At 37.1% G+C, this 14,027-nt stretch overlaps 1 protein-coding gene across 10 annotated transcripts in view; it reads right to left on the minus strand.

Annotated features, from left to right (window-relative positions):
- PACSIN2 (protein kinase C and casein kinase substrate in neurons 2) overlaps positions 1-14,027 on the minus strand; it is a 72,341-nt gene that overhangs the window by 2,324 nt on the left and 55,990 nt on the right. For 6 of the 10 annotated variants that reach the window (XM_026067813.1, XM_026067811.1, XM_026067812.1 and 3 more), the window contains 8 exons: positions 13,637-13,872; positions 12,786-12,941; positions 11,309-11,484; positions 8,296-8,416; positions 7,251-7,256; positions 5,929-6,053; positions 5,167-5,283; positions 4,004-4,200 (listed from right to left, as the gene is read on the minus strand). In XM_026067813.1, coding sequence (XP_025923598.1) covers positions 4,004-4,200; positions 5,167-5,283; positions 5,929-6,053; positions 7,251-7,256; positions 8,296-8,416; positions 11,309-11,484; positions 12,786-12,941; positions 13,637-13,872 — 1,134 coding nt within the window. The remainder of the gene's footprint in view (positions 1-4,003; positions 4,201-5,166; positions 5,284-5,928; positions 6,054-7,250; positions 7,257-8,295; positions 8,417-11,308; positions 11,485-12,785; positions 12,942-13,636; positions 13,873-14,027) is intronic. The other 4 variants (XM_026067818.1, XM_026067819.1, XM_026067820.1 and 1 more) reach the window with 4 other exon arrangements.

Raw genomic sequence — 14,027 nt, forward strand, 5'->3', positions numbered from 1 at the left:
CACAGTTAAAACACAGCAATGAAATCCTTTTGAATTATAGTTGCAGTTTTTTCATACATTACTACTAGGTTGTGATACAGAAAGATTAAAAAGAATCTTGTACCTTACACTTTGTCATCTCTCTCCTTTCCTCATCTTTTTTAAAATGGATAAGGATTAGGATTAAACTTCCCCTTTTTTTGTTCCACCTTTATATTGCTGATTGCTTATATAAGATGATGTACAGATGTAGCTCCGAAGTTTGGAAGCTCAGAGTTTGTTTCCTAACTTACACAGCAGAAGTTGGCACTGATTGCCAGAGATGGCTTTTTTTTTCCCCAAACCAGAACTAAAATATTTCTTGAACCCATCAGACATTTATAAACTGTAATATGACCTTTTTGACTATCCTGTGCATATGATCTTCTACATCCTCAGGAAATATTATGGCATTAGAAAGCCTGCAGGCTCCAAGATGCTATACATGAACAAACAAATGACCATCTCAAACAGGCAAAAACAGCCACCCCAAGTAAGGATTATGTCCCCACATACAACTTGTGTTTGATCTTAATTAGCAATGGGAAATAACACTGATGATATTAACTACTTAATACAGTCTTCTGAACAGCTGTAAATCTATAAAGTATTGCAGAAGTCTTGGTGGAATTTAGAAGAACAAGAGCTAGCTTAGCAACTATATATTCTTGGTAGAAATGGACAAGCTTCATATTAAATCTTCTCAGATTTGTATCTTCAGCAGTTACTCTTATCTAAAAAAGGTTAAAGTCTCATCTCCTCCAGTTTACAAGTTTACCAGATAACTAATAAAGGAGCATAACAAACAAGTGACATTGTGGATTGACTATGCTTATGGATACTTTTTGCAGAACTTCCCACCATTGCTAGCCCTGTAGCATGGGCAAGTGTACAACTCCAAGCTACCTTACTATTTCTGTGAAGAGTGTTTTAATAAAGAGCGAACAATGACTATCAAAGCCACAATGCTTCAACAATAAATACCAATGCAACTACACTTGTGTTAACAGCTGGGACTTGGAAGGTCTATGAAAATATTATGTGAGTGTCATCTGCACAATAGAAGTTACAACAAAACCCACTGACTTTTACAACTGTGATAAAGATAGCATATACAATAACGAGTTTTGTCCAACATCACATGGTCTGTATTTACTAAAGCTACTTATTCTCAAACATGGCATTAGGGTGAGCTAGACATATGGGACATGGTTATGTCCCATCCAGCTACACAAACATAAAACCTTCTATAAAAATATAGATGAACAGAGTTATTCTTCCTCTCTGGAAGCTTACATTACTTGTTTCCCAGGGGAAAAACAAAACAAAACACGCAGTTACATAAAGTATTACACTAATAAAGGAGGAGAGAATTTCACCTAACAAAGTACATTTGATGGACACTAGACAGAACATGTCATATGCTATGCCATGGGCCTAGCAATGATCACAAGAGCTTTATAAGCAAATACTTTGAATACCCAAGGAAATCCTGTCTGAGAATATCCATATACATTTATTTAAACAGATCTCCAAAATACATTAATCCTCTGCTGACAGCTGCTTAGGAGTCTAGGCATAATCAACATAAGAGTGAGCACATTTTCAATTGGCTCCTGCATGATCCAGTGTTTTTTTTTCCCCCCTTAGTCTTTTTTATGTTTGGTGTAAGCCCAGTCACACTAATACTTTTGCATAAAAACTAAAGTTTCTCACTGCAGCCATTTTATCATTCAGGTTCTGTTAGGGTATTCGCAGCCTAGCATATGATCCCCTTCCCCCATATAAGTTGATGCAATCATATAATTTAGTCTTATAATGCACTTCAATGCTCCTCCTTTAAGAATATTAAGCTGTTAAGTTAAGCCAACACACCTCTTGAAGTTCATACTTGCTGTACTTTATTTCAAAGACCTCATATTGAGAACCACATGGTTCAAATAGTTTAATRCAAGTCATGCGACCAGTAATAAAGTACAGAATGCCTAACTTTGAATTTAACCATTACATCTCAGTATACAAACATAGCATAGTTTTGTCACAGCCTCCATTACCGTAAACCCTTGGAATGTCACACCTGTAACCTGACAGGCACAAAGCATATATTTCAAGAGGATTATTTTATTGCTGTCCCCTGCTAAAAAAAAAAAAAGGAGCAACTACCAAAGTCTACTGAATGAAGGATAAATTTTAGCTCGTGTGCATTCCAGTGAAAACTTCAGATATTTTGTAATTACTGTCCTACTATCAGCGTACAATTTAACAAAGTTAATGAATGAACCAACTCATTCTTCTCCTCCTCTGGAAGCCTACAATACTTGTCTGCCAAGAGGGGAGGTGGGGGTGGGAGGGGAAAGACAGCTGTATAAAGAATTTCACTAATACAAAGCAGGGAAGTAATTAAAAGAGGGGGAAGCACCACCACTGACTGGAGTTTCAGTTATTGCTTAAAAGCTTAAGACCAGACTCCTTCTACAGATGGCATTTAGAATATCACCTGGAAATAAGTATCACTGACAGCCACCTTCCACCATAAGCACTATGGAATGCTTACAGTCACTCCTTAGCTATCATCATTAACTTGTTTACAATCCTAACTTTTAGCCATAACATCCATCTAACACTCACTGTAGATGGTGTGATGAAGCAGCATACTACTTATGAGCCTCAGTTGAAGGGAGAGTGGAACTACAATTATCTCAAGCTTCCTCTCAACACTTGATTTGTGTTTGTTCCCTGACTTGGAGCAAGTGAGTATGGGAGAAGGGAATGAACCACAAGCAAAGGGGAGAAGAGACAATATGGATAAGATTGCCAGTCTCGTTCCCACAAACTGTTCTGCTTGGGCTTTTTTAAATTACTTATACAATCTTGCAAGTGACAGATGTTACTTCGGGAATTCCTGTTGAGTCAACTGTGAATGCACAGCTCTGGGCAAGACAGTATTCACAGTTGCCTGGAATTAGAGCCGGAAAGGCACGGACAGGGTGCAGCTTTCATCTTCTGTCACTAGAGGGGGCGGTCTGCGGGCTGCCCAGACGAGAGAACTTGAAGTCTCCTGCTCCGGGGCTGAGCGAGATGCCCAGGCGCTTGCTCAGCCACGACAGCTGGTAGAGCCAACCCAGACAAACTGGAGACAGCAGCAGCTCATCAGCATGTAGCCATCATACCGTTGTACCAAGCCTGTCTGGATGGAAATGTGCTACAGCAAGTGCTTCTCCTGTCAGCTGGCTCTATTCTCCCCTCTCAGCTCCTACAGCAATGAGGTAAAGTGCAAAGGAGCAGGTTTAAAGGCTCAAAGTAAAAAAATGCCTCAAAAAAGGAGATGTCTAGTCAGTGTACCCCAAATATAGCATAAGAAAAGAGAACCAGGTAAAGACAGAAGAGTTATTATGCTTAGATAAGGAAGGGGCAGGGAGTAGGGAGCACATGGGAAGAGAGATAAAGAATTCTGTGTTGGTCCATGACTAAGTTTTCAATCTAAAAAGTTAACACTGCAGGGAATCGGAGGCCAAAAAAGAGATACTTCCAGTTTAGACAGAAAAAATTATCAATTGATTGGAAATTGTAAGATTAGTCAGCCTTTTACTTATTTTTACACTTTGTAGGACTGGTATTTCTAGACAGCTAAAAGCAGCAGCTGTTACTGTCACCAACYGAGAAAAGAAGGAAAGGAGACAGGATTATCAATTCTGCAGCTCCTCATTTTGCTTAATACAAGATGGTAAGAAAGGAAAAATACATCCCAGACAGATTAGCCATCAGCACTTCCAACCAGCAGATACCAAGAAGCACTACCATAAGGGGTGGGGGACAAGCCAAGATGGATCATGGGTTAGGTAGGCTCCTGTAAGTGGTGTTGCACATTCAGAGAGACAGTGACTTAAGAAAATAAAATGAATGCTGAAGAGAAAAAAAACTCCTTCACTTATTTCCTTTCATTTTTACTTTTGATAAGTATTTTAAGTGAATGTTGTAAACTTACCAGCTTTAAAGCTGAGTTCATCTTGCTCTTGGCCCTCATAGTCATAGAGGGCACGTACTCTCACCTCCATTGCAGGAGATGTATCTTCATCAAATGGATTGGTATCTCCATTTGCATCAGTGGAAGAAAAGGGATTGTTGGACTCTTCATCAGACCAATCTGTAGGATAGCTTTGGTTTTTTTCATAGCTGCTAACACTAAAAACAAATTTAAAGTTATTCTTGTGTGCTCTTAAACTAGGAGACTATAAATACCACTAAGATATCAGTTCCCTTAGTTAAGCTTAAGCTCATCTGTTAGGCACAGTTTTGAAATTTTATTTCTGATGCTGGCCATATCTTATTCAAAATAAATCAGTCTTGCAACACAAAGTTAAAGAAAGAAGAAAAAAAAGCAAAAGAGCAAGGACAACTTCCCCACAAACTCCAAAACTTCTCTAACAAGAAACCTGTATAATCCATGAGTGAGCTCTCAGAATTTGACAGATTATTTACTCTAGAAAGGTAAAAGGACAGAGGTAGTAGATGAGAAGAATTATCTGTTTTAAGATGAGACATTTAAATTGCTGGGCAGAGCTTCCCTCCCACCTCTCTATGCACCTATATAATAGCTTTTTACTCCTTTTGTACATTATGATCCCCCAGTAAAGAAACCTCGTTCTAGAGCAACAACTGGTTCCTTTACAGAAGAAGTTCCCTGTCGAGCATGTGCATGCCATTCAAGACAACAGTATGACATCCCTAAGTGGGTATACTAAAGTAACAGGCAGCTGTGTGAGAAGGTCTTAAATCAAAAGGAAGCAATAATAAAAGCAGACTTATTCAGGGAGAACACAGAGCAGCAAAGCTCCAGCAGCTTTGCTCTAGAAAAAAATAGTCAGTTTTTACTTTTGATATAACTGGTAAAGGAAGGGGGGGGGGGAGAAAAGCAACAGCAATTCTGTTAGCAACTGCCAACAACCCCGGTAGTTTCAAACCAAAGAAGATAAGGCAACAGATATGGCATCTGTTAGAAAAGACAAGTTTGGTTACAGAGTTGCTTACATAACCTCTCAAAAGGACTTCATGCATTGACCAGCATAGTGTTACAGAAACCCAAAATTGAAAACCCTGGATAGAAAAAGCGCAAGTGTGAAAACAATTAAAAAACAACATTTCACCAACTTTTTGATTTTATTGTCCTCCTTTTCACTGACAGTACTCCCAGTATCTTCTTCATCTTCAAAGGGATTGTAACTTGATTGTACTGACTGCACTGTGTTACTCGGGACACTAAGACTGCTAATTTGGAAAAGAAAGAGCATTATGGTGACCCTATCTGTTTAGAGTCAAAACACTGTCATTAGTGTCCCACTAAGCAAGTTTCTTAGCAGACCCCTTTTCCAGCCAAAAAAATCCATTAAGTGTAGCATAAGATCCAAAAAAGTTCTGTAAATCTCACATGAGTATGATACCTTCCTCTAAAATTAAAATCTCCTAATGTTTTGTGGATCTTAATTTTCCCTACTGCCTGCAATAAAAGGTGGTGCTATTTTTTCCACACAATTTTATTTCTTTCTAAAGAAGCTGATGTTAATGATCTTGCATTAATGACATCCAGAATTCTCAAGTGACCAAACATTTTGAAAACTGAAATTTCAACATATAAGTGTCATTTCTAGATATGGGAAGATAGCAACAGATTAACTAACAGATTAACTAATCAACTTCTTATAAAATTTGGCTTCTTGTAATTCCCAGATGAAAGGAAAATGTAAAAATGGAGAATAATTCCCAAAATATTTTGTGAGCTGCAGAAACAAATCATTTCCAAAATGCTCAGATAAGCAAAATGTAGCTGGACAGTGACTTTTTGATCCCATATAGCTTAGTGCACTTGAAGATAAAAATCCCATCCTTTCAGTCTTTTCAGACATGAAAAAATACCTGCTATGTTTGTTAGGCTGTGAAACTTGATCTCCTGTCTGATTAATACCAGTCAGAGTCACTCCGTCAGAAGCCTTCTTCTTTTCTCTTCTACTGAGAGTACGATTCAGATCTGCAGACCACTCCTATAAATGAATGCAAAAGTGAATGAGAAGTTTAATTAAACAAGTGATCTTCATATTTTGTTTTCAGCTTGAGTTATGGAACATACATTTAAACATACAGCTATATAAATCATTATTAGAAAAATAAGTTATCCTAAACATTTCCCTTACAGTTATCATCTATTTCCTACTCTAGCAATACAAAGGAATACCTGTGCTATTGATGTAATCTGAAGGGTGCCTGTACTTCCCTGCTTAGTATTCCAAACACCTGGAAAAGACTTAATACCAGAYATCTGGTAGACAACTGGAGAAATCAAAGGAATCGGCCAGTGCAGCTCTGCAATGAAAAGGCTTACTGTTTCAAATAATGCAAAACCAGCACATTTGGCTTTAAAAAGTAAACTTAACATTTAGTTTAAAAAGGTATGGCAATCTACTTACTCCTCAGAAAGTGCTCCAAGAATGACCTATGAAGGTGCTCATTTGTTAAAGTCATTGCACATTACTTTTCCTGTCCCTGAAATTTGAGCCCCTAAGGTACTGCACTCTAGATTGAATAGACTGTTGTCCCTAAAAGCCATCCAGAAGAGATAAGGCATAAGTCAACACAACTGACAGGACTTCTGATGTCATTTGTGAAGTATCCATTCCCTGATGCTCTGAATTAGTCAGAAGTTGCAGCAGGCAGATGGACTGGCATGCTAATGAGAGCTAAACACAATTGATAGAGTCAAACTAAACTTCATATTGATAAAAAGCAGGAACCAACAGAGGACAAATTGGATGCAATCAAATATCCCAAGTCAAGATATATTTAATCTCAAAAGCTTTAATAGGGGGGAAGGGGGAAGGGGGAAGGGGGAAGGGGGAAGGGGGAAGGGAAGGGGGAAGGGAAGGGAAGGGAAGGGGGAAGGGGGAAGGGGGAAGGGGGAAGGGGGAAGGATACCACACACCAAGAGATGCTTTGCTATACAAAAACAAAAGGAAATATTTGAGACAGAGATTTTGCAAGCTGGTATTACAACTGTTTTATACATGTAGCATGGTCAGTCTTAAGTGATTTCTGCTCAACTTTCAGAGCTACCCCATTATTTTAACTTTGTACAAATACATATTGGATTTCTGAGTTACCATAATTTAAAGACCACTGACCTAAGCATATTTGCAGTTTATAATGCAATTTCACATTCATTTGATCATGACATTTTTACTTACGTCAACCTTGTAGCATGTAAAGGAAAGAGATACTTGATTAGAAAAATAGTAATGACAAAACTTCATTTGTATTCTAATGCTTACGGAAAAGGACGACATTTCCCACACAGAAGTAACTGTGGTTCAGTACGTCAGGCAGCACTATTTTTATCCTATGATTTTATTTTATCTTTTCCAATTCTTCAAATCTAACTACTTAGGTCAAAATACAAGTTCCTCACCCTTAAGAAGGTGATATTTTCCATTATGTTAATAAGGGAGTACTGAAGACTCCATAAATGATGTTTTTATTCCATTAATTTAATGCCCAGAACTTATTTCAACTAAACCCATTATTCTGGTGAGACAAACTCATCCCAATTCCAGCCATGCAATATTCTACTAGTATTAGCAGCACTGATACACTGCGGTACTTGTTTTCTGCAGGCTACTGCAGTTAAAAACACCACTCCTCAAACAAACAAACAAAAAAAACCACAGCACACAACCTGCTCTTTGTTTTGAATACAGAAAATAGTCTTCAGAAACAAAATTACCCACTGGTTAAAGGTAGAACTTGCAACTTCCTTATATAGTCATACTGAAAAAAAAAATAGTTGGGACTTTTAAATATCAATTTTTTAGGACTGAAGTATTCAGTTAAACCTTTTCAGTCTTTTCTATACTACAATTTGAATCTCCTTGCTGACACCAGGTATTTAAAGTCTGACATCAAAGGACAGAAGAAAAATATGCAGGGTATCATATATAGGGGTCAGAAGTGTATCAACTAAAGCATGTCTTACTAATGACTTCAGCAATGACTTTAATATTCACTAGAAAGCATTTTGTTTTAATAGGCGCTTTATACCATCTACTCCAAAAACCTGNGGGGAAGCCTAATAGAAATCAACAGAAGATAACTATTATGGCTTGTAAAAACAAACAAAAAATACACTGCTAAAAAAGTTTGAATCTGAGAGTTACACCAGGAAGGAATATGACAAAAAGCAGAGAGGAAGCAAACAAGGAAAACAGGCCCGGGATTTATGTACTACATCCTCACCTCAAACTGAGGCCAATTCATTGACATCCCGGGACCTTGATTAGCTCTAAACCACCGCAAATCTTCAACAGCGTCTGCTGTTTTGATGTTCTGTTCCAGTTCACGGTAGATATTTTTGTAACTACAAAGAAAATTTGTCTTCCAATTTAGTATACCAATAAGAAACATGGTAAATCCACTAGTGAGATTAAAATACTGAATATTTACAACACTGAAAATTTACAACAGCATTGAAAAAAAACAACTTGCAGCAACACAGACCTTATAAATTTCTGTACAAGAGACCTGTTAACTCCCTGTAGAAAAGGGAGAGTAGACCAACAATTCTTTTAAATTCTAGAAACTTCAAGACTGGCATTCAGAAATTTAAATTCAGTCATATGTAAATCCTACATATAATGACAGCTTATTAAGTTACTTTACATAAGAATCAGAATTCTAAAAGCTCCTATATTTCAGCTTTAACAACTTCCAGCAAGCTTGTCTATGTGACAGTAGGGGCTGTTTTCATTAAAAATTTACAGAATTCTGTAAAAACTCATGTCTTAACCTAATGAATACTATATGATGAATTATAAGTATTCATTCATGAAAATATACAACTCAAATCTGAAGTACAGTTAAATAGGTTAAGAATTTCCTTCTTCAACAGATATAATACCTGCTAACTGCTTTACTGTTTTAGGTATTCTATAATGTTACTGACTATACTACTTGTAGAAAATATCAAATAATATTAAAAAAAATCTTACTGCTTTTAATTATCTTTTAGCCTAATTGTTGTTCTTTGAAGTTGAATTCTGTCAAATATGGATAAAGCATTTTATGGAATAGAAGCCATGCTGCAGATATCACTTTGATCTCCTCATCCTAGACCATGCACATGATATTTTCCCCTCTACAGACTGTGACTACAAACACAACTGTTTGATACCAAAAGGACCAGTACAGTAACTGGGAACCCAGAGTTCCCAGAGGTCTTAACACAACAGCCATTAGGCCTGAAAACACAGAACTGCTACTCTACCTTCTACCTAGGGAAGGCTGCAAAATCCTTCTAGAACAAATTATACAAAATTTGGAATCAGAACTCACTAGTGCTACACCGTGAAGAAGTCGCACTGTTTCTCAAAATATACCTTCAAATTTATCAGTTTTTATATATTATTCAACCGTTTTCACATACACACAGTTTTGTTTTTTTCCACACTGGTGAACATATTTAAGCAACAGAAGGGCACACACTTTGAAAAAAGGAATAAATTGATTTAAACAACTCACTAGCTATCGGTTAACTCAAATCAACAATGAACTGGAGGAGCTCTACATCCCCAGAAAATAGGGATGGGCTATTATTTGGACTATCCTCTTCAACATTATTAGTCTCATTTAAGCAAGCTTAAAAAAAAAAATCAGATTCTCTTTTGAGAAATTGTTCTACACTTTTTACCTCTATATATTTAAAAAAAGGAAGAAAACAGATCAACAGTTACAGTCATTTTATCCCTAATTTTACCCTAATAGTTCTTTTTCTTGTTTGCATTTTATTAGTATACCATAAAACCATTCCTAAACCATCTAAGTATCTTAAAAGAAAATCACTATGTCTCCACTCAGTCATATTTTATAGCTTTTCCCCACCCTGCCTTTTGAAATTAACTATTTCTCATTTATTTCTGTTCTGTAGCTTCTTTCAGGCTGATTGAAATGAATTCATATGGGCAGCGATGCTAACCATCTATCTACTCAGAGAGGAAAAAGGACCTGTTTTCTATGGTAGTTCCATGAGAACTTTGAAGCAACGTAAAACAATAATGCTGCTAAAACAAGTGGTCTTGCCAACACCTATTGCCTGCTACATATTTGTTCTTGCCCCTAAGCCACCCTCTTTGCTTGTGCCAGCACTAGTTTTTATGTGATTGCATAGCAAGTCAACCCGGGAAACTGATCTGGGTTAAAAACAAACTAGATTTTCCTGCCCTTGGTTACCTTGATCAGCTCCTTTATTTCTGCTGGATGGGCTACCATAAAAATACTGTCACCAGCACAAGAGGGAGCAGAAGTGAGCAGCCAGGAGCACACTTTTTTTTTTTTTTCCCTCCTTTCAATTGCTGTGCTGGCTAAAGTGCACATGAAATCCTGCTGTTAGAAGCAAGATGTAAAATCACAGAGAGCTTCACAGCATTTGCTGCAAGCGTTACAGTGTCTTACTTCAAATATAAAAGTAAACAAAATCATTACAACCACTGACTTGTTGACATACAGAAGTAGCTTATTGTCAAAAGGCTTGTAGTAGATGATGTGCTACACACGGTATGACAAAGTGATAAGCTTAATGAGCTCTGGTCTGAGTTCCTTAGCAAAGGGAGAAGTTTTGATCTCTTGGAATGCGGCGCGGAGAGTCCAAGCAGAAAGACCAAAGTACAAGATACGCTTTATACATATTATGGCATAAAAAACAGACTTTAGAATTAAGAGGAACAAGAGTCCCTCTTAAGAGTCACTGATGGTAGACCAATGGATCTTTAACAGTTACTCCCACTAAAATAATTCCTGTACTACTTTAGACTCAGCTCTAAGACTCAGCTCTAACATTTTATCACAGATGTGTTTAAGCTACAAAGTTCATGCTATCTTTCACTAATAAACTCTAGGGTGGTCTCTGATAAACATGCAATACAATCCACCAAACCCCCTTTCCCAACCTTTGGTACAGAATTTTCTTTCCGAACTCCGAGTCCTCTCTAATTTGCAAGCAGTTGATTATAAAAATATAGCAAGAATGAGGGTTTCTTAGTTCATTTAGCACTGAAATGTTACATAAAACTATTAGGTGTTAGGGATAGATGCTAATCTGATCCTAGAAAAAAGAAAAGGAATAAGCTTTTTCATTTAAGCTTTAAAGAAATTTAAGTAACACATTAGAAAAACAGACTAAACTGATCTACTTGCAGTATGGATTATTTTTGCTGAAAGTATTAAGCATTAATCTTGAAGTCTTACATAGCTTTACCTTGCAACATTAGACAAGTCAAGGTGTTTCTGAACTTCCAGTAATACTTCTCGAAAGAAACGTAAACGTTTTTCCTCAAACTGCTGACACTGTTCAAATACCTGTTCCATGTTTTCCATATATTGAGGAGTAGCACTATCTAATTCTTTCAGTGATTTTTCATATTTTTCTTTTGTCTGTGTGGAGGGGGAGAAAAAAAGTTAGTAATTTATCTTATTACTAGCCTACATAATGGATTGAACAATATAGTAAGGGTCAAGGCCCAGACCAGGAGCTCCCAAACTCTGTTCTCTTTGTATGATCACAGCACCCATGCTGGATCATGATGAGAGTTATCTAACAAAATAGCAGGAAAGTTACAGTAAAGTTCTAAGCCATTTCTCTGGCTTTTTAAAAGAAAGCATGACAAATGTTAATGTAATATTACAGATAAAAAAAACAACAAAGGAGCCACAGAATAAATCATAGCAGGCAGTCTTTCAAGTTACATGTCTCTGATTTAAAGTTCTCCAAACAATTTCAGAGTGCTGGCTTTTTCCCCTTCAGCAATTTACATAGTCCACTACGAGTTAAGGACAGGGGGAAAAAAGGCATATGTCCCTGCGAAAATAAATCACATGCCCTGTGAACTCAGTTAACACACAGAACCTGAGGTTCTAGATATTTACAGAAATAGTCCACAGACATGAATTGAAAGATCCCACTCAATGTAACATCAGCCTTCCAGATCTCACACACACAAAAAAACCCCAAAAAACAAAAACCAAAAAAACCCCCCACAACACTCAAAACCATAAAACACCCAAATACAGAACAGCATCTCAAAGGAAAGATTCCTTTGAAAAGGAATTTTTTTCCCCCACACAAGAAAGATCTCTTGGTAGCAGCTAGCTAAAGTAGTAAATCAAACTGGGCAATAGAATAGAATTTCCACAAATGCATTTACTTTTATTTAAATTGATTATATCAGCTTTCTTTCTTTAAAACAAAGAAACAAAAAMCCCCCCACAAACCCCCATGCCACAACCACACATTCTGCAGGTCAAGAATGATTACAAGCTTAGATGTTGTCAGCAAGCTGACAATACAGCCTCTCAAACGAAATAACTCAAACTTCATTACCTTCAATGAGTAATGAACTCTGTCCTGGAAGCTACCTATCTTATTCTGCTTCCTTGCCTGCTGAAAGCACTTACGTGAAGTAGGGGTAATATATTATCTGTTCCTCACACAAGAACAACTTTGCAACAACGCATGCTTTGGAGAAAACTCTACATTCTGGCATAGGACCATAACCGAAAATGAACCGCACAGCAGCCCACCACACATTCCACAAAACAAAAAAAATCCCCCCCCATCCCCTCCCCAAAAAACAAATAAACCAAGACACATCACAACACACAAAACTCCCTTAAAATATGCACAAGCTATATTTTAAAACAACCACACATGAACAGTATGTCAGCATGCCGTATACCTTTAGTACATCTTGTTTGCCTCTTTCCACTTTGTCTTGTAATTTCTTAAGTTGTTCAGGATTCAGTGCTGGATCTGCTTTGCTATTTGTTTCTCTGGATATAGCCAGTTTCTCCTCTTTGCAGGCTGCATGGTATGCTTTCTTTGCAGCTTCCACCTACAAAGAAAATTTGAATCTTTGCATCTGGTACAGTTTATAAAACAACCATCAACTGAATTTCTTAGCCTTATGACAACATTGCAGTGAAGGAAATGTCAGGTTTTGTTTCAGGATTTTTTTTTTCTTTTTTTGGAAAACATATAGTTAAGGCCAAGTAATGAACGATACACAAAGATCAATGTGAGGAAATTAATGAAGCACTTGTGAATCTCAACATTCTCTCACCATACAAGAAACTTGACTCACACAGTTTAGACAAATGTAAGAACAGACTCAAGGAAAGGTCTAGAGAAAGTCCCAAATAAAACATTTTGTCATGCCCATGTTCCCCTGCTCCCCTTCTTCTGCAAACCTGTTTTAAGAACAACACTACATGACAAAGGAGAAGAACCCACAGACACTTTTTCCCTGCTTAYTTTTTAAACATAACTTTCCAATGCAGGAAATCAGATACTGTTAAAATGATAGAAGAGTAGCTTAAATGCCACTTTTTTCCCCAGATTTTCACTGAAGTCACCAAGATCAGAATAGACCAAGAGAAAGTATTTATTTTTAGAAGAGGACAGAAAGCAAGAGATCTTTTTGAGAAAGGAGGATCCAGCAGAGAGAATAGGGAGTTTACTCCCCTAAAGGAATTTGAGACATTAGTATATTGTAACACAGGATATCTAATACATAATCTACTGCTGTACCTCTTTCAGCTTTTTTGCCCAGGGTTTCTGAGCTTTCCTAAATCCATCTTCTGCTTCTTTGGTTTCCTTAAATCCTCCCATCATTTGCTTATGAAAGGCTTCCTTCTGCCAGTTCTTGATTTTTTCAAAGTCTTCATTCATCAGTGAACCTTTTACTTCTAGATGTAGTTCACTCACTTTTTCAGCTTCTGACATAAAAGCACACCAAGCCCTTTCTACTGTTCCATACTGTGGGCCTAAACACAACAGAAAGTGTCATTCTCAGTAACCATCACCCACATGGAACTTTTATTCCCAAGAAACTACCTGAAGCTATCGACTTGTATTTACTTTTAAACAGTAATTCTTAGATATTGATACAGATCTAGAACAGGAAACAGTTTCTTCTTAC

The sequence above is a fragment of the Apteryx rowi genome, unplaced genomic scaffold (assembly GCF_003343035.1).
Source record: "Apteryx rowi isolate R43461 unplaced genomic scaffold, aptRow1 scaffold_263, whole genome shotgun sequence".
Lineage (NCBI taxonomy): Eukaryota > Metazoa > Chordata > Aves > Apterygiformes > Apterygidae > Apteryx > Apteryx rowi.